A 21,859-nucleotide genomic window follows, 5' to 3' on the forward strand; every position below is an offset into this window, starting at 1 on the left:
CCTCACCAACTTCAAACATCAGCTATCTGAGCAGCTAACCGATCGCTGCAGCTGTACATAGTCTATTGGTAAATAGCCCACCCATTTTCACCTACCTCATCCCCATACTGTTTTTATTTATTTATTTTTCTGCTCTTTTGCACACCAACTACCTGTACATGACCATCTGATCAGTTATCACTCCAGTGTTAATCTGCAAAATTGTAATTATTCGCCTACCTCATGCCTTTTGCACACATTGTATATAGACTCCCCCTTTGTTTTCTACTGTGTTATTGACTTGTTAATTGTTTACTCCATGTGTAACTCTGTGTTGTCTGCTCATACTGCTATGCTTTATCTTGGCCAGGTCGCAGTTGCAAATGAGAACTTGTTCTCAACTAGCCTACCTGGTTAAATAAAGGTGAAATAAAAAATAAAATAAAAATGCAGCTGAAGTAACATAGCTAACTCTTTTCTTGCTTATTGTATGTCTATGGATGGATGAGTAGGTACGTAGCTGATCTGTGCATGGACCCTAACACGTTTGGCACAATAGTTCAGAACAGCCATTAATCCCCAAGAAATTGCAGAAAATGACTGAGTGAAGGAAATGGGACTGTTACATTTCAAACTGCTATTATGGAATGAAAGTCCTGCTTCAGTACTACTCCACATTGAACTACAGCCAGAGGACGGGTACATTACTACTCTACATTGAACTACAGCCAGGGGACGGGTACATTACTACTCTACATTGAACTACAGCCAGGGGACGGGTACATTACTACTCCACATTGAACTACAGCCAGAGGACGGGTACATTACTACTCTACATTGAACTACAGCCAGGGGACGGGTACATTACTACTCTACATTGAACTACAGCCAGGGGACGGGTACATTACTACTCCACATTGAACTACAGCCAGAGGACGGGTACATTACTACTCCACATTGAACTACAGCCAGAGGACGGGTACATTACTACTCTACATTGAACTACAGCCAGAGGACGGGTACATTACTACTCCACATTGAACTACAGCCAGAGGACGGGTACATTACTACTCCACATTGAACTACAGCCAGAGGACGGGTACATTACTACTCCACATTGAACTACAGCCAGAGGACGGCTACATTACTACTACACATTGAACTACAGCCAGAGGACGGCTACATTACTACTACACATTGAACTACAGCCAGAGGACGGGTACATTACTACTCCACATTGAACTACAGCCAGATGATGGTACATTACTACTCCACATTGAACTACAGCCAGATGATGGTACATTACTACTCCACCACATTGAACTACAGCCAGAGGACGGGTACATTACTACTCCACATTGAACTACAGCCAGAGGACGGGTACATTACTACTCCACATCGAACTACAGCCAGAGGACGGCTACATTACTACTCCACATTGAACTACAGCCAGAGGACGGCTACATTACTACTCCACATTGAACTACAGCCAGAGGACGGGTACATTACTACTCCACATTGAACTACAGCCAGAGGACAGGTACATTACTACTCCACATTGAACTACAGCCAGGGGACGGCTTCATTACTACTCCACATTGAACTACAGCCAGAGGACGGGTACATTACTACTCCACATTGAACTACAGCCAGAGGACGGCTACATTACTACTCCACATTGAACTACAGCCAGAGGATGGGTACATTACTACTCCACATTGAACTACAGCCAGGGGACGGCTTCATTACTACTCCACATTGAACTACAGCCAGAGGACAGGCACATTACTACTCCACATTGAACCACAGCCAGATGATGGTACATTACAGACACATTGGTGTTCTGCTGTTCTCATTTGTTGCGCATATTAAAGTACTTATTGGGTGAATAAGAAATATAAGGAAAGCTATTACTGCCGTCAGTACAGTCATTTCGGAAAAACAAGGCTTGTCGTCAATGAATTGAGTGGTAGGCTACCCTTTGGCCGCTTCTGCTGATCGCGAATGATGTAGTGATGTCCCATTCCACAATGTGATTCATCTCTCCCCATCACTAGCTGCTCCATCCCACACTGAGGGACACTCGGAAACGAGGGGGAGGGGTATTGGGATTGAGCCAAAGTGTGTGTGTATGTTTCTAATACGCTGGTGCCCACCCTGCTCGCGCCGTTTGATCTGCTGGATCTGGTCCACGGTGCTCTTGAGGATGTGGCACTTGTCTGGCTGGACGTTGAGGCTGGCGATGTCGCCCATGTTGGCAGACAGGAGCTCGGCCAGCTCGTCTATGTAACGACACTCCAGCTCCCGCCGACGCTTCTCCACACTGCAGGGACACACACACGCACACACAGGTTAGGTTTATAGTTGAGAAATGTTCATAACTTTGCTGAAAGTGATTTCATGGAGTGTTAGCTGCAACCAAGTGAATTTCCCTTCACAATAGTAAGGATCGCACGATGGTCGGCGGAGAATAAAGGGTCACTAGACGACATACAAAATATATCCAAAACAATATACTTCCATCTCAGGAACATTTCCAGAATTAGACACGTCATCTCTCAGCCAGATTCCGAAAAATCGGTCCATGCATTTGTTTCACCTAGGCTAGACTACTGTAATGCCCTCCTCTCCAGCTGCTTAGACTCTACTATTAGAAGCCTACAACTGGTACAGAACACTGCAGCTCAGATTTTAACCAACACTAGAAGCCATTAGCGCATCACTCCAGTTTTATCTGCACTACATTGGCTGCCTGTAATGTATCGGTCTGATTTTGAGATCTTACTCTTAAAAGTTAAGGCACTGCATGACCTTGCCACCTCTTATCTGACAGACATGCTCGTTCCCCATACAACCCAGTGAGGGCGCGCCGATCCCAAGAAACTGGTCTGCTTACGGTTCCTTGATCCAGAACCAGGGGGCGGAGCGTTCTCTATTAAAGCACCTCAATTGTGGAACGGCTTGCACTGTCACGTAAGAGGAGCAGACACTATTAATGTTCTTAAATAACTGTTAAAACCCCACCTTTTTAGCCAGGCTTTTAATAGGCGATTGTTTTACACATCCTCTGTTTATGTTATTTTATGATTGTTTTCATGTAAAAGTGTGTGGCAAATTTAAATGCACTTTAAATAAAAGTTTGATTTGTTTTGGTTTCATTACCATTCGGTCATCAGATTTGCAACCAATGCTGCTTATAGGGCACATCACTGCACTCCATACTCCTCATCTCTATATACCGGTCGCAAGACCCACTGGTTGATGGTTATTTATAAAACCCTCGTAGGGGGGAGTGAGGCCTATCTCAGATACCTACTGCAGCCCTCATCCTCCACATATGACATCTGTTCTGCCAGTCATATTCTGTTAAAGGTCCCCAAAGCACACACATTCCTGAGTCGCTCCTCTTTTCAGTTCGCTGCAGCTAGCGACTGGAATGAGCTGCAAAAAAAACACTCAAATTGGAAAGTTATCTCCATCTCTTCATTCAAAGACTCAATCATGTACACTCTTACTGACAGTTGTGGCTGCTTCACGTGATGTATTGTTGTCTCTACCTTCTTGCCTTTGTGCTGTTGTCGGTATCCAAGAATGTTTGTACCATGTTTTGTGCTTCTACCATGTTGTGCTGCTGCCATGTGGTGTTGCTACCATGCTATTTTGCTGTTTTAGGTCTATCTTTATGTAGTGTTATGGAGTCTCTCATCGTGATGTGTTATCCCAGTAAATAAGAAATTGTTCTTAACTGACTTGCCTAGTTAAATAAAGGTTCAATAAATAATCATTTGACTTGACACAGGCCATGAAACACAAACAGATATCTAGTTCTAGAGTACAACAAAGTCAGGAGATGAAGGATTTCCTGAAGGACAGGAGACAAAGAGGTGAATGAGATGAGATCACGGCCCTGGGCTCATCAGAGAGTATCCAGGCAGACTGTCTGTCAGCTGCTGCAGCTGGGTTGGTACCAACGAGTGCTGGGCAAGGACGGAGAGAGGAGGATCAGGGCTGTCGGATCTACAGGGACAGCGAGCCTCTCAATAATTCATGGCCTACATGAGGCCAGCATAGAGAGAGAGAGAACCTGCACATGTCCTCCTACCGTATGCTTATTGTTCAATGTATGGTTATTTTGACCCTTGGTTATTGTTGTTACTGTTGTCCCGTTGACAATTTTGATTCTTATTATCTTAACATACAAATATCCAAAGTAAGCTTTTTGTTACGTCGTACATTGTTACGCCATACCAATAAAGGAGAGGGAGAGAGAGATGGAGAAGCCTGACAGAGCAGTGTAGAAGACCAGTGCAGAGCAGTGGGAGAACAGCTGAGGAGAGGAGGACTAACCCTGCAGCCAGATTGTTATTCTTTCACCCAGCAGGGCATCATCACCTGACAAGGGGGATGAGAGGAACCCTGCTAAGATGCTATCCATCCTCTTTCTTTTTTCCCCCTCGTTCCCATTCTCAAACCCACCGTCTCTCTCTCCTTTTCCCCATCTATCATTCTCTCTCACTCTCTCTGTCAACCATTCGCTCAACCTTACGTCTCTCTCAATTCAATTCAATGGCTTTATTGGCATGGGAAACATATGTTAACATTGCCAAAGCAAGTGAAGTAGATAATAAACAAAAGTAGAAAAAAATGTACAGTAAACAATACACTCAAAAAATACATTTCAAAAGTCATATTAGGCCTATATACAGTGTTGTAACGATGTGCAAATAGTAAACAAATATAAATGGGTTGTATTTACAATTGTGTTTGTTCTTCACTGGTTGCCCTTTACTTGTGGCAACAGTTCACAAATCTTGCTGCTTTGATGACACACTGCGGTATTTCACCCAGTAAATATGGGAGTTTATCAAAAACGGGTTTGTTTTCGAATTCTTTGTGGATCGGTGTAATCTGAGGGAAATATGTCTCTCTAATACGGTCATACATTTGGCAGGAGGTCAGGAAGTGCAGCTCAGTTTCCACCTCAATTTGTGGGCAGTTTGCACATAGCCCGTCTTCTCTTGAGAGCCAGTTCTGCCTAGGGCCTTTCTCAATAGCAAGACTATGCTCACTGACTCTGTACATAGTCAAAGCTTTCTTTAAGTTTGGGTCAAAGTCAAATTGCATTGATGTTAATGCGAGTGTAGCGAAATGCATGTGCTTCTACACTCAGCAAAAAAAAGAAACGTCGTCTCACTGTCAACTGCGTTCATTTTCAGCAAACTTAATTAACATATGTAAATATTTGTTTGAACATAAGATTCAACAACTGAGACATACACTGAACATGTTCCACAGACATGTGACTAACAGAAATGGAATAATGTGTCACTGAACAAAGGGGGGGTCAAAATCCAAAGTAACAGTCCGTATCTGGTGTGGTCACCAGCTGCAGTGCATGTCCTCCTCATGGAATGCAGCAGAATTGCAAGTTCTTGCTGTGAGATGTTACCCCACTCTTCCACCAAGGCACCTGCAAGTTCCCAGACATTTCTGGGGGGGAAGGCCCTAGCCCTCACCCTCCGATCCAACAGGTCCCAGACGTGCTCAATGGGATTGTGATCCGGGCTCTTCACTGGCTATGGAAGAACACAGACATTCCTGTCTTGCAGGTAATCACGCACAGAACAAGCAGTATGGCTGATGACATTGTCATGCAGGAGGGTCATGTCAGGATGAGCCTGCAGGAAGTGTACCACATGAGGGAGGAGGATGTCTTCCAGTTGTTGATGCCATCCTGTACCTGTCCCGCAAGTGTTATGTTCGGATGTACCGATCCTGTGCAGGTGTTGTTAAACATGGTCTGCCACTGCGAGGACCATCAGCTGTCCGTCCGCTCTCCCTGTAGCACTGTCTTTGGCGTCTCACAGTACGGAAATGGCAATTTATTGCCCTGGCCACATGTGCAGTCCTCATGCTTCCTTGCAGCATGCCTAAGGCACGTTCACGCAGATGAGCAGGGACCCTGGGCATCTTTCTTTTGGTGTTTCTCAGAGTCAGTAGAAAGGCCTCTTTAGTGTCCTACGTTTTCATAACTGTGACCTTGCCTACCGTCTGTAAGCTGTTAGTGTCTTAACGACCGTCCCACAGGTGCATGTTCATTCATTGTTTATGGTTCATTGAACAAGCATGGGAAGCAGAGTTTAAACCCTTTACAATGAAGATCTGTGAAGCTATTTGGATTTTTACGAATCGTCTTTGAAAGACAGGGTCCTGAAAAAGGGACGTTTCTTTTTTGCTGAGTTTAGTTTCCGAGTACACTGCTCAAAAAAATAAAATAAAGGGAACACTAAAATAACACATCCTAGATCTGAATGAATGAAATATTCTTATTAAATACTTTTTTCTTTACATAGTTGAATGTGCTGACAACAAAATTATCAATGGAAATCAAATTTATCAACCCATGGAGGTCTGGATTTGGAGTCACACTCAAAAAGTGGAAAACCACACTACAGGCTGATCCAACTTTGATGTAATGTCCTTAAAACAAGTCAAAATGAGGCTCAGTAGTGTGTGTGGCCTCCACGTCCCTGTATGACCTCCCTACAACGCCTGGGCATGCTCCTGATGAGGTGGTGGATGGTCTCCTGAGGGATCTCCTCCCAGACCTGGACTAAAGCATCCACCAACTCCTGGACAGTCTGTGCTGCAACACGTGGCGTTGGTGGATGGCGCGAGACATGATGTCCCAGATGTGCTCAATTGGATTCAGGTCTAGGGAACGTGCGGGCCAGTCCATAGCATCAATGCCTTCCTCTTGCAGGAACTGCTGACACACTCCAGCCACATGAGGTCTAGCATTGTCTTGCATTAGGAGGAACCCAGGGCCAACCGCACCAGCATATGGTCTCACAAGGGGTCTGAGGATCTCATCTCGGTACCTAATGGCAGTCAGGCTACCTCTGGCGAGCACATGGAGGGCAGTGCGGCCCCCCAAAGAAATGCCACCCCACACCATGACTGACCCACCGCCAAACCGGTCATGCTGGAGGATGTTGCAGGCAGCAGAACGTTCTCCACGGCGTCTCCAGACTCTGTCACGTCTGTCACATGTGCTCAGTGTGAACCTGCTTCCATCTGTGAAGAGCACAGGGCGCCAGTGGCGAATTTGCCAATCTTGGTGTTCTCTGGCAAATGCCAAACGTCCTGCACGGTGTTGGGCTGTAAGCCAACCCCCACCTGTGGACGACGGGCCCTCATACCACCCTCATGGAGTCTGTTTCTGACCGTTTGAGCAGACACGTGCACATTTCTGGCCTGCTGGAGGTCATTTTGCAGGGATCTGGCAGTGCTCCTCCTTGCACAAATACGGAGGTAGCGGCCCTGAGGCTGGGTTGTTGCCCTCCTTCGGCCTCCTCCACGTCTCCTGATGTACTGGCCTGTCTCCTGGTAGCGCCTCCATGCTCTGGAACCCACGCTGACAGACACAGCAAACCTTCTTGCCACAGCTCGCATTGATGTGCCATCCTGGATGAGCTGCACTACCTGAGCCACTTGTGTGGGTTGTAGACTCCGTCTCATGCTACCACTAGAGTGAAAGCACCGCCATTATTCAAAAGTGACCAAAACATCAGCCAGGAAGCATAGGAACTGAGAAGTGGTCAGTGGTCACCACCTGCAGAACCACTCCTTTATTGGGGGTGTCTTGCTAATTGCCTATAATTTCCACCTGTTGTCTATTCCATTTGCACAACAGCATGTGAAATTTATTGTCAATCAGTGTTGCTTCCTAAGTCGACAGTTTGATTTCACAGAAGTGTGATTGACTTGTTGTTACATTGTGTTGTTTAAGTGTTCCCTTTATTTTTTTGAGCCGTGTATATGGATGAGCGATGGCCGAGCGGCATAGGCAAGGTGCAATAGTGATATGAGTAATGTAAGATATGTAAACATTATTAAAGTGGCATTATTCATAGTGGCATTGTATAAAGTGACTAGTGATCCATTTATTAAAAAGTGTGTGATTGGGTCTCAACGTAGTTTGCCCCCGGTGATGCGTTGTGCAGACCGCACCACCCTCTGGAGAGCCTTGCGGTTGATACAGCCTGACAGGATGCTCTCGATTGTGAATCTGTATAAGCTTGTCAGGGTTTTGGGTGACAAGCCAAATTTCCTAAGCCTCCTGAGGTTGAAGAGGCACTGTTACGCCTTCTTCACCAAACTGTCTGTGTGGGTGGACCATTTCAGTTTGTCTGTGATGTGTATGCCAAGGAACTTTCCACCTTCTCCACTGCTGTCCCTTCGATATGGATAGGAGGGTGCTCCCTCTGCTTTTTCCTGAAGTCCATGATCATCTCCTTTGTTTTGTTGACGTTGAGTGAGAGGTTGTTTTCCTGACGCCACAATCCGAGTGCCCTCACCTCCTCCCTGTAGGCTGTCTCATCAATGATGGTAATCAAGCCCACTACTGTTCTGTCGTCTGCAAACTTGATGATTGAGTTGGAGGCTTGCATGGCCACGCAGTCGTGGGTGAACAGGGAGTATAGGAGGGGGCTAAGCAAGCACCCATGTGGAACCCCAGTGTTGAGGGTCAGCAAAGTGGAGATGTTGTTTCCTACCTTCACCACCTGGGGTGGCCTGTCAGGAACTTCAGGACCCAATTGCACAGGGCGGGGTGGAGACCGAGGGTCTACAGCTGGATGATGAGCTTGGCGGGTACAGACTGGGATAGGGAGCGATTGAATATGTCCGTAAACAGACCAGCCAGCTGGTCTGCACATGTTCTGAGGACACGGCTAGGGATGTCATCTGGGCCAGCAGCCTTGCGAGGGTTAACACGTTTAAATGTTTTACTCACATCAACCAAGGAGGAGGGGGGGTGCCGTCCTTGTTAGCGGGACGCGACAGTGGAACTGGATTATCCTCAAAGCGGGCAAAGAAGGTGTTTAGTTTGTCTGGAAGCGTGACGTCGGTGTCCGTGACGTGGCTGGTTTTCTGTTTGTAGTTTGTGATTTCCTGTAGACCCTGCCACATACATTTTGTGTCTGAGCCATTGAATTGCGACTCCATCTAGTCCCTGTACTGGCATTTTGCTTGTTTGATTGCCTTGCGTAGGGAATAACTACACTGTTTATATTCAGCCATATTCCCAGACCTCTTTCCACCGTTAAATGCGGTGGATCGCGCTTTCAGTTTTGAGCGAATGCCGCCATCCATCCAAGGTTTCTGGTTAGGGTAGGTTTTAATAGTCACAGTGGGTACAAGATCTCCAATGCACTTCTTTATAAACACCCTCAACAAGTCAGCGCATAGGTCGATGTTATTCTCTGAGGCTGACCGGAACATATTCCAGTCCGGGTGATCAAAATAATCTTGGAAGTGTGGCTTCCGATTGGTCGGACCAGTGTTGAATGGTTCTTGTCACTGGTACATCCTGTTTGAGTTTCTGCCTGTAAGACGGTAAGAAGGAGCAAGATGGCGTCGTGGTCGAATTTGCCGAAGGAAGGGAGGGGGAGGGCATTGTATTCATCGCGGAAGTTGGAGTAGCAGTGGTTGAGGGTATTTCCCATGCGCGTGGCGCAACCAATATGCTGTTAGAATTTAGGTGGCATTGTTCTCAATTTTGCTTTGTTAAAATCCCCAGTTAAAATAAATGCAGCCTCAGGATATATGGTTTCCAGTTTGCATATAGTCTAGTGAAGTTCCTTGGTGGCCGTCTTGCTGTCTGCTTGTGGGGTAATGTTCACAGCTGTGACTATAACTGACGAGAATTCTCTTGGTAGGTAAAATGGCCAGCATTTGATTGTAAGGAATTCTAAGTAGAGTGAGCAGTAGGACTTTAGTTCCTGTATGTTGTTATGATTACACCATGAGTCGTTAATCATGAAGCATACACCCCCGCCCTTCCTCTTCCCAGAGAGGGTGTTTATCTCTGTTGGCGCGATGCATGGAGAGACATGTTTCCGTGAAACAGAGAATGTTTCAATCTCTTCTGTCTCTCTGGAAGGCAACTCTTGTTCGAATTTTGTCTACCTTGTTGTCAACAGACTTTACATTGGCTTGCAGTATACTTGGGAGCAGTGGGCGATGTACACGTCTACGGAGCCTGACCAGGTGGCCGCTTCGTCTTCCCCCTCTGCTGCACCGTCAGTCACAGTGGTCCGGTATTCTGCCACTGTTTATTCTCTGTTTAGGGACAAATAGGATTCTAGTTTGCGCTGTTTTTTTGTTAATTATTTTCAATGTGCCAAGTAATTCTCTTTTTGCTTTCTCATGATTTGGTTGGGTCTCTTTGTTTTTGTGAACAGAGCCACAGGACCAACTTGCTTAGGGGAACTTTTCTCCAGGTTCATCTTTCTGTAGGTGATGGCTTTGTTATGGAAGGTTTGGGAATCGCTTCCTTTTAGGTGGTTGTAGAATTTTAGGTGGTTGTAGATTTTGATAATGAGCAGGTATCATCCTAATTCCGCTTTGCATGCATTATTTGGTGTTTTAAGTTGTACACAGAGGATATTTTTGCAGAATTCTGCATGCAGTCTCAATTTGGTGTTTGTCCCATTTTGTGAATTATTGGTTGGTGGGCGAACCCTAGACCCCCCTCTCTCTCTCAGAGACACACAGGGGCGTCTCGTTACCTTGGGGGCCGATCAGAGCTCCCAGGGCCGCTTGGTGGGTGGGCTGGAATCCCGGGCCTGGAGCCAGGCCACAGGGCAGGCATGCTCAAACACACACACACAGGGGAGGCGCATGCATTTACACTCAATCGCACACGTATACACACAGTGGATGCGCTCACATCCACACTCTAGCAGCAGCCCAGCAGCTAACTGGGTTAGCCTAGCACTGCCAGCTGGGAATGACTACTAGCTCTACACTGACCATGTGTGAGATATAAGAGGAATGCAGGGACTGACTACGGATCAGCTTGACCTTCTCTCAAATTCCACCAACGGAAGAATACATTTTTAGCCCGCTGAATTTGAAAGTAAGTTGCAGAAGAAATGTGGTAAACATGATAAAATATATATGAGTGATACTTGAGAAGTGAGGAGGATAGGATAGGATTGATAAGGGTTGTTCTGCTGTCTTCGGCAATCCCTGGCCCACAGGCTAATATTTGTGTGTGAGGGGGAGTGAGTGCACATATAACTGCTTATGTGTGCGTATGTACAGTAACTATGTGTGAGTGTATGTGTGTCTGTATATGTGAGTGTATGTATGTGTGCGTATTGTATGTATATGCAAGTGAGTGAGTGCTGGAGACGAGAGCACTGAAAGTAGGTCAGTGCATTGCCAAGGCTGCTTGTGCACAGGCGTATTGAGTGTGGTGTGTGTAGGGTGTGTGCAGGTCAGGCGCTGTGTGGGGTTGCTGTAGAAACAGAAAGGCAGCTCTGTACTGTGCTGTGCTTTACAGTGGTGTTGATCAGACTGCAGTTACATTAGCCTATTGAGGCCTTGTAGAGGAGACCCTAGCTATAACTCAGCAAGACAGATCAGCCTGCTCCAGTCCAACACCACAGACACACAATCCTCCTTGGCAACCTACATCCACTAACACAGCGTCTGTAGGGCCAAATCAGCACACATTATACAAATCTCCCTTTGACATAACTGCATGATTACACAAGAATTCAAGTTTAATACGTGTGCGCTAACAGTGTGCAAGTCAGGTTGAGATTCTGCCCTTACTGTGCTCTTGGCTCAAACTCCTATTCCTCAACACCAACAGGGTATGTGAAATATGCGGCCATAGAAGCAGGTAGTGAAAGACCAATATGACATAAGTATGACCAAGTGACAGCAAGTGACAAGTTGCCTGGCTACCCGAACTCCTTGCTCCAACCAAACGCTATGCCATGCCCACGGACGTTAGTTTCTTCTCTGCAATGAGTCTGCATCTGAGTACCTCCCTGACGATTTCTAACATGGAAATACATTCTAGACCGTCTGATTGGTCCCCGAAATCGATGGGTTGGGCCATAGCCAGAACACCCGTATGAATTAAGTTGAGTTGTCAAGCAAGGTGACAATTGACACGGTGACTGTGTGTTGTGACTGGGGTGACTATGCAAACACAGATTAACATAAAAGGCCATATCTGTTGGCAGCTAGCTAGGCTATACGTCTGAGAGGATGCTTCTTATTGAGTATGTAGAGTAGTGGAAAGAATTTATGCATGAAGGACAAAGATCATCATCATCCTCATTGTCCTTCGTTCTGGATGAGAGTGTCTGCTAGTTCTGAGTGACTTACCTCTGGCCTGAGATGTCGCATAGCGAGCCCTTCCTCTTACGAGGCTCTGACGTGGCAGGTTCCAGTGCCCTTTCCCCTACAGCACTCATTCTGAGCTCCAGCACACCTGGGGAGAGAAGAGGACTGAGTCAGAACCAGGTCAGGCATAGGAAGCAAATGGGACCCCTCCGATCACACACACACACCTATCGCTGGCCTAATTAGTGTGCATTTTATCCACCCCCTGACCTTGCCCTGCAGCCCTAACCCAAGCAGGGTTATCGGTAGTGAGTCTGTGCTGGGGGGTTTGATGGGGATTTCTGCGGATGGCTACGTGGCTGAGGGTCACAGGCATGTACTGTAACTGTAGGGGAGACATACAGCACCACAGATCAAAGACGAAGACTAAGACTGGTTAAATTAAAGAGGCATGTCCAGTGCAGATTTGTGGAGCTGGAATTCCCAGTGATCCATCACAGCTGTTGTTAATGAAAAAGACAAAAAAATTAAACTCATATTTGTGCGTCACACTGACTGGCGTTGGTAAAGAGTCATGGAGTTTATTAGGGGTTTCCATAATGCTCAAATATAGCCTGAAGTGCTGTTATGGCTGATTTTTGTTTAGCTGTGATTGTTTTTTCCTTTGGTTGACTCTTCGGCCTCCTCTATGCTCCACAAGCAGTGCGATAACTGATTGGGGTTCAACATTAACTATGGTTTGTGTTTGTCTGCAGCCATATACGTACTACGTATATGAGGCTGCAGACACTGTTTGGTCAACCTTTGGTCGACCGTTGTGACAACGTGGTCAGATGGCTGTGTGTGGTTGCCTCCCCACTGGCCCCACATGATTGGTTGTTGATTTGCAGAGCACAGCAGGATGCTACCTCTCTCTGTCACTCTGTCTCTGTCCCTGCATCAGGTGTTGTCAGTAACTAGCTGTAGCCATGGCAACTGGACACGCTCAGGCAAGAGTCTTTCTGTGAGGGAATTCTACACCTCATCTGTCTGACTGAGAAAAACACAGTTCTAAAACATCAGTCTCATGAAAGCATGGATCCTAACCTAACCTAAACTACATAACATACCATGGATCCTAACCTAACCTACATAACATACCATGGATCATACATAACCTACATAACATACCACGGATCCTAACCTAACCTACATAGCATACCATGGATCATACCTAACCTACATAACATACCATGGATCATACCTAACCTACATAACATACCATGGATCATACCTAACCTACATAACATACCATGGATCACACCGGTCCTACTGATTGGTAATACAACACATATGTACAGTACACACACACGCACACACCAGGGTTGTGCTCAATTCCAAATTGACTCCCATTCAACTCACGAGTTGAAATTCAAATGGAATTGACCACACCCCACAGGATGTAGAATTTGATTTTTTTGTGGCAGGTAGTAGAATTTAAAATCGGTGCAATTCAAAGCAATTCTATTCAGTCATAGAACATTAGTTTCACTGAATCTGACAGGTCACACTTCCAGATACCAAAGAATATATTTTTTATTTATTTCACCTTTATTTAACCAGGTAGGCTAGTTGAGAACAAGTTCTCATTTGCAACTGCGACCTGGCCAAGATAAAGCGTAGCAATTCGACACATACAACAACACAGAGTTACAGAGTTATATCACTTCTCTCTAGAAACAATGTTCATATACTTTTCAAATCTAAGTTTATTGGCCGTGTACACAGTTTAGCAGAAGTTAGAGGGTGCAGCGAAATGCTTATGCAAGAAATTACACACACAAAAAAAAAAATACTTCAATGTTGTCAAGGAGCTAGAAACATGGAAAACGTGTTATCCGACGCCATCTTGAAACTTTTGACCTTAGTGCTTAAAATAGCCAATTGTATTTCCACCAACCATTTAATTTGTGTGGCTCCTTTTTGAAGGCTTTAGGGTAAACTTGAGGGTTACACTAATGCATTCTGGGAAATGTAGTATTTTCCCAATGTAAAAAAAATATTTACGTGATTAACTTCTCTAGGGTAGGGGGCAGCATTTGGAATTTTGGAGGAAAAGCATGCCCAAATTAAACTGCCTTTTACTCGGGCCCAGAAGATAGGATATGATTTGGATAGAAAACACTCTAAAGTTTCCAAAACTGTTAAAATAATGTCTGTGAGTATAACAGAACTGATTTGGCAAGCGAAAACCTGAGAAAACGCCATTCAGGAAGTAGGATTTTTTCCCCTTTTTTTCCCTATTCAATGCCATTACAGTATCCATTGACTTAGGACTCAAATTGCAGTTTCTATGCCTTCCACTAGATGTCAACAGTCTTCAGAAATTGTTTCAGGCTTGTATTCTGAAAAATTAGGGAGTAAGAGCAGTCTGAATGAGTGGACCCTGCCGTGTCACAGAGCTTTTTCATGAGCGCGACCAGAGAGAGTGCCTTTCTGGTTTACTTTTTATATTGACGACGTTATTGTCCGGTTGAAATATTATAGATCATTTAGGCTAAAACAACCAGAGGATTGAATATAAACATTGTTTTACATGTTTCTATGAACTTTCCGGATACAATTTGGATTTTTTGGTCTGCCTGTTGTGACTGCGTTTGAGCCTGTGGATTACTGAAGAAAATGCGAAGGTTTTCGGATATAAAGAGACACTTTATCGAACAAAAGGAACATTTATTGAATAAATGAATGTCTTCTGAGTGCAAACATATGAAGATCATCAAAGGTAAGGGATTAATTTTATCTCTATTTCTGACTTGTGTAACTCTTCTACTTGGCTGGTTACTGTTTGTAATGATTTGTCTGTTGGGCTATGTTCTCAAATAATTGTAAGGTATGCTTTCGCCGTACAGCATTTTTTAAATCTGACACCGTGGTTGGATTCACAAGAAGTTCATCTTTAAACCTATGTTTAATAGTTGTATCTTTTCTGAATTTTTATAATGAGTATTTCTGTATTTGAATTTGGCGCTCTGCAATCTCACTGGATGTTGGCCTGGTGGGACGCTAGCGTCCCACATACCCTAGAGAGGTTAATGAAACAGAATATTCACATACAGTGCCTTCAGAAACTATTCACACCCCTTGACTTTTTCAAAATATTGTTGTGTTACAGCCTGAACTTAAAATGGAATAGATTTTGTGTCACTGGCCTACACACAATACAACATAATTTCAAAGTGATAATGTTTTTAGACATGTTTTTAGACATGTTTACAAATGAATACAAATGATAAGCTGAAATATCTTGGGTCAATAAGTACTCAACCCCTTTGTTATGGCAAGCCTAAATAAGTTCGGGAGTAAAAATGTGCTTAACAAGTCACATAATAAAGTTGCATGGACTCAATGTGTGTGCAATGACAGTGTTTAACATTATTTTTTAAATGACTACCTCACCTCTGTACCCCACACAATTATCTGTAAGGTTGGTCCCTCAGTCGAACAGTGAATTTCAAAACACAGACTTAACCACAAAGACCAGGGACATTTTTAAATGCCTCGCAATGAAGGTGTCACCTTATTGGTCTATTAACTAATTTACCAGCTGGTGATGGCACCAGGGATGCCAAAACTCCATCTCACCAGAACAGGCTGACATTTCAGGCAGTTGTTTCAAACAGATCTTACACTAAAAGGGCATGGTCAGTTTCAGTTTCACAGTATTATCCCAACCTCTTCTTATGTTGGATGCCGCAACGCCGTTGGCATCAGTTGCTAGGACTGCTTGTATCTTTCCAGTGATCCTACCGACCAAGGATGGGTCTGAGAAGCTATTTGGCGTCGCAGCTAGCGTAGCTGCTAGCTAGCCTGTCATCAAGCTAGCGAGGTGTTCTTGAACGCAGCCCGCGATGCGGGTAGCCATTGTGGCTGGGGCTGCGGATTGTGCCGGGTTTGTGGCTGTCTAGATCCCTACTGTTTGTGGTTAGCAATTTTCCCTGTACCTGCCCTGTCTGGAACTGCAAAGAGTAACAGCCTAACATACGTTGCTAGCTACCATGACAAAGACCAAAGTCGACTGGAGTACCGTTGAGGACAGTGCCAGTGGTGTCTCTCGATCACACGTGAAGGACCTTTTAAGCAAACAAAAAGAGACCTATAAGCAGTTGTTACAACAACAAAATAGTTTCAAGTATTTTGTCCAAATACTTGTGGATTCTACTAATAAAAGAATGTATGACCTGACCAGAGAGGTCCAGGACCTGAAGAACAGTTTGCAGTTCTCCCAAGGTCAGCTCGACAAGTTGAAACAGGAGAACGGCAAGAGTGTAATCATAGCCTCAAGCTCATTACCATAACGCAACGTTTCCTATTCATGAAAATCGCAAATGAAATGAAATAAATATATTGAAACACAAGCTTAGCCTTTTGTTAACAACACTGTCATCTCAGATTTTCAAAATATGCTTTAACCAAAGCTACACAAGCATTTGTGTAAGAGTATTGATAGCCTAGCATAGCATTAAGGCTAGCATTCAGCAGGCAACATTTTCACAAAAACAAGAAAAGCATTCAAATAAAATCATTTACCTTTGAAGAACTTCAGATGTTTTCAATGACGAGACTCTCAGTTAGATGGCAAATGTTCATTTTTTCCCAAAATATTATTTGTGTAAGAGAAATAGCTCCGTTTTGTTCATCACGTTTGGCTAAGAAAAAAAAACGAAAATGCAGTCACTTACAACGCCAAACTTTTTTCCAAATTAGCTCCATAATATCGACAGAAACATGGCAAACGTTGTTTAGAATCAATCCTCAAGGTGTTTTTCACATATCTATTCGATAATCTATCAGTGGTGGCAGCTGGCTTCTCATCAGAAGAAAACGGAAAAGTTCTGCAGCTGGAGATTACGCAATAATTGCGACGGAGGACACCAAGCGACCACCTGGTAAATGTAGTCTCTTATGGTCAATCTTCCAATGATATGCCTACAAATACGTCACAATGCTGCAGACACCTTGGGGAAAATGTGGAAAAGGTAAGCTGACTCCTAGCTCCTCCACAGCCATATAAGGAGTCATTGCCATGAGGCGGTTTCAAAAAATGCGGCACTTCCTGATTGTATTTTTATCTGGGTTGTTTTTGTAACATCAGTTCTGTGGCACTCACAGACAATATCTTTGCAGTTTTGGAAACGTCAGTGTTTTCTTTCCAAAGCTGTCAATTATATGCATAGTCGAGCATCTTGTCGTGACAAAATATCTTGTTTAAAACGGGAACGTTTTTCATCCAAAAATAAAAAGAGCGCCCCCTATATCGAAGAAGTTAATGGACTGCTGAATGTATTTAAAAAAAAATCTTGCTTTGTCTGCTCTTTTCAATATTATGTCTATTTCTGATAAGCTACCCAGGAAAGGGCTGCAAATAGCCCATATTAATATGCGTAGCCTTAGAAATAAGGTTCATGAAATCAATAACTTGCTAACATCAGATAACATTCATATATTAGCCATTTGAGACTCATTTAGATAATTTGATGATACATCAGTAGCAATACAAGGATTTGACATCTATAGAAGAGACAGAAATTCTTATGGGGGAGGAGTTGCTGTATATATTCAGAGCCATATCCCTGAAATACTTAGAGAAGATCTTATGTCAAGTGTTATTGAAGTGTTGTGCTTGCAGGTTCACTTGGCACATCTAAAGTCTTTCATTTTGGGGTGTTGCTATAGGCCACCAAGTGCTAACAGTCAGTATCTAAATAATGTGTATGAAATGTTCGATTGTGTATGTAATGTAAACAGAGGTCTACTTTCTTGGGGACCTGAATATTGACTGGTTTTCCTCTAGCTGTCCAAGAGGAAGCTTCTTACTGTAACCAGTGCCTGTAATCTGGTTCAGGTTATTAATCAACCTATCAGGGTGTTTACAAACACTACAGGAACAAGATCCTCCACATGTATCGATCACATTTTTACTAATGCTGTAGAACTTTGTTCTAAAGCTGTATCCGTACCCATTGGATGCAGTGATCACAATATAGTGGCTATATCCAGGAAAGCCAAAGTTCCAACAGCTGGGCCTAAAATAGTGTATCAGAGATCATACAAAAGCCTCCTTGGATGGCTTCCGGGTTGGATGCGCGCTGTGTTAAGAAGCAGTGCGGCTTGGTTGGGTTGTGTATCGGAGGATGCATGACTTTCAACCTTCGTCTCTCCCGAGCCCGTACGGGAGTTGTAGCGATGAGACAAGATAGTAGCTACTAAAACAATTGGATACCATGAAATTGGGGAGAAAAAGGGGTAAAAATTCAACAACAAAAAAAACACAAAAAAAGTGTTGAGGAGCATCCAGATACTGCACTTAATAGAAGTGAAGTTTATGAAATTGCTTCTTCCAATTATTGATAAACATGAACCTGTTAAGAAACTGACTGTTAGAACTGTTCAATGGATTGATGAAGAATTGAAAAACTGTATGGTTGAAATGGGGCAAAAGGAGTGGCTAATAAGTCTGGCTGTACATCTGACTGGCTTACTTACTGCAAATTGAGAAATTATGTGACTAAACTCAACAAAAAGAAGAAAAAAAATCATTATGAAGCCAAGATCAATGAAATAAAGAATGATTGAAAAAAGTACTTTAAATTAAATTATGGGCAGAAAGACAAATTCAACTCCATCTTTCATCGAATCAAATGGCTTATTCATCACAAAACCATTTGATTTTGCCAATTATTTTTATGATTATTTAATTGGCAAAGCGGGCAAACTTAGGCAGGAAATGTGAGCAATGATTTTAATGCATACAAAACTAATAATGAAAGAAAAGCCGTGCACGTTTGAATTTTGTAAGTTAGAATGGGAGAGGTGGAAAAATTGTTAACGATCAATAATGACAAACCTCCTGGCATTGACAACTTAGATGGAAAGCTACAGATGATGGTGGCTGACTGTAGCCACGCCTATCTGTCATATCTTCAATCTGAGCATAGAGGAAAGTCTGTCCTCAGGCCTGGAGGGAAGCCAAAGTAATTCTGCTTTCCAAGAGTGGTAAAGCGGCCTTTACTGGTTCTAACAGCAGACCTATAGGCTTGCTGCCAGCTCTTAGCAAACGGTTGGAAAAAATTGTGTTTGGCCAAATACAATGCTATTTGACTGTAAACAAATGAACAGACAGAAGGGCAATCAACATGTACTGAACTGACACAAATGACTGATTATTGGTTGAAAGAAATTGATAAGAACATTGTGGGAGCTGTACTGTTAGATTTCAGTGCAGCCTTTGATATTATTGACCATAACCTGTTGTTGAAAAAACGGAAGTGCTATGGCTTTTCGACTTCTGCCATATCGTGGATTCAGAGCTATCTATCTAATAGAACTCAAAGGGTTTTCTTTGATGGAAGCGTCTCTAATGTCAAACATGTAAAGTGTGGGGTACCGCAGAGCAGCTCTCTAGGCCCTCTACTCTTTTCTATTTTTACCAATGACCTGCCACTGGCATCAAACAATGCATGTGTGTCCATGTATGCTGATGATTCAACCATATACACATCAGCAACCACAGCTAATGAAGTCACTGAAACCCTTAACAAAGAGTTGCACTCTGTTTTGGAATGGGTGGCCAGTAATAAACTTGTCCTGAACATCTCTAAAACTTACGAGCACTGTATTTGGTACAAATCATTCCTTAAGTGCTAGACCTCAGCTGAATCTGATAATGGTGTGGCTGTTGAACAAGTTGAGGAGACCAAATGATTTGTCATTACCTTAGACTGCAAACTGTCATGGTCAAAACATATAGATTCAATGGTTGCAAAAATGGGGAGAGGTCTAGCCGTAATAAAGAGATGCTCTGCTTTTTCGACACCACACTACAAAAAGCAAGTTCTGCAGGCTCTAGTTTTGTCTAATCTTGATTATTGTCTAGTCATGTGGTCCAGTGCAGCTAGGAAAGAATTAGTTAAGCTTCAGCTGGCCCAGAACAGAGTGGCACTTTTTGCTCTTAATTGTAATCAGAGGGCTGATAAAAATACTATGCATGCCAGTCTCTCTTGGCTAAGAGTTGAGGAAAGACTGACTGCATCACTTCTTTTTATAAGAAACATTAATGTGTTGAAAATCCCAAATTGTTTGCATAGTCAAATTACACCCAGCTCTGACACACTTATCCCAACAGACATGCCACGAAGGGTCTTTTCATAGTGCCCAAATCCAGAACAAATTCAAGAAAACGTACACTATTATATAGAGCCCTTATTGCATGGAACTTCATTCCATCTCATATTGTTCAAATAAACAGCAAACCTGGTTTCAAATAACAGATAAAGCAATACCTCGCGGCACAACGCCTCTCCCCTATTTGACCTAGACAGTTTGTGTGTATACATTGATATGTAGGCTACGTGTGCCTTTTTAAAATGTATGTAGTTCTGTCATTTAGCTGTTCTTTCTAATGATGTTCTATATTATGTAATTCTGTATTATGTTTCATGCTTTGTGCGGACCCTAGGAAGAGTAGCTGCTGCTTTTGCCACAGCTAATGGGGATACTAATAAAATACCAAAACCTTTTGGTAGAGGGTTAAAACAAATAAAAAAGCAGACATTGACTATCCCTTTGAGCATGGTTAAGTTTATTACATTTTTTGGATTGTGTATCAATACACCAAGTCAATAAAAAGATACAGACGTCCTTCCTAGTTGCAGGAGAGGAAGGAAACCACTCAGGGATTTCACCATGAGGCCAATGGCAACTGTAAAACAGTTATGAGTTTAATGGCTGTGATAGGAGAAAACTGAGGATGGATCAACAACATTGTAGTTATTCTACAAAGCTAACCTAAATAACAGAGTGAAAAGAAGGACGCCTGTACAGAATAAAAATATTCCAAAACATGCATTCTGTTTGCAATAATGCACTAAAGTAAAGCTGCAAAAAATGTGGCAAAGAAATTAACTTTTTGTCCTGAATACAAAGCGTTATGTTTGGGGCAAATCCAACACTTCACATCACTGAGTACTACTCTTCATATTTTCAAACATGGCAGTGGTTGCATCATGTTATGGCTATGCTTGTCATTGTCAAGAACTGGGAGTTTAATAGGATAAAAAGAAGCAGAACAGAGCTAAGCACAGGCAAAATCAGAGAGGAGAAAATGGTTCAGTCTGTTTTCCACCAGACACTGGGAGACAAATTCACCATTTCAGAAGGACAATAACCTAATACAAGACCAAATATACACTGGAGTTGCTTACCAAGATGATATAAAATGTTTCTGAGTGGCCTAGTTACAGTTTTGACTTAAATCGTCTTGAAAACCTATGGCAAGACTTGAAATTGCCTTCTAGCAATGAACAGAAAAAAACTTGACAGAGCTTTGTTTTTAAGAATAATTTGCAAATATTCTACAATTCAGGTGTGAAAGCTCTCAGAGGCTTACATACAGTAATCATTGCCAAAGAGGATTCTAATGTGTACTGAGTCAGGGGTGGGAATACTTATGTAAATGAGATATTTCTGCATTTCATTTTCAATAAATTAGCTAAATCAGGTGAGAAAATCTACTTAATCCATTTTGAATTCAGGCTGTAACAACAAAATGCGGAAAAAGTCAAGGGGTATAAATACTTTCTGAAAGCACTGTACATATTTTGTTTTCCTTGATTATTCATTTTAAGAGTTTGTCATGAAAATAAATTGTTTCATCAATATTTTATACGCATGTATATAACAACGTTTTATG

The 21,859-nt window shown here is 43.1% G+C and overlaps 1 protein-coding gene across 9 annotated transcripts in view; it reads right to left on the reverse strand.

The window, feature by feature from the left end:
• The window catches only part of ncoa1 (nuclear receptor coactivator 1), a 99,996-nt gene that overhangs the window by 39,821 nt on the left and 38,316 nt on the right, over nt 1-21,859 (reverse strand). For all 9 annotated transcript variants that reach the window (XM_021612063.2, XM_021612059.2, XM_021612060.2 and 6 more), the window contains 2 exons: nt 12,172-12,277; nt 2,136-2,302 (listed from right to left, as the gene is read on the reverse strand). In XM_021612063.2, the coding sequence (XP_021467738.2) occupies nt 2,136-2,302; nt 12,172-12,260 (256 nt within the window). In that variant the 5' untranslated portion in view covers nt 12,261-12,277. The remainder of the gene's footprint in view (nt 1-2,135; nt 2,303-12,171; nt 12,278-21,859) is intronic.

Source organism: Oncorhynchus mykiss, chromosome 8 (assembly GCF_013265735.2).
Source record: "Oncorhynchus mykiss isolate Arlee chromosome 8, USDA_OmykA_1.1, whole genome shotgun sequence".
Lineage (NCBI taxonomy): Eukaryota > Metazoa > Chordata > Actinopteri > Salmoniformes > Salmonidae > Oncorhynchus > Oncorhynchus mykiss.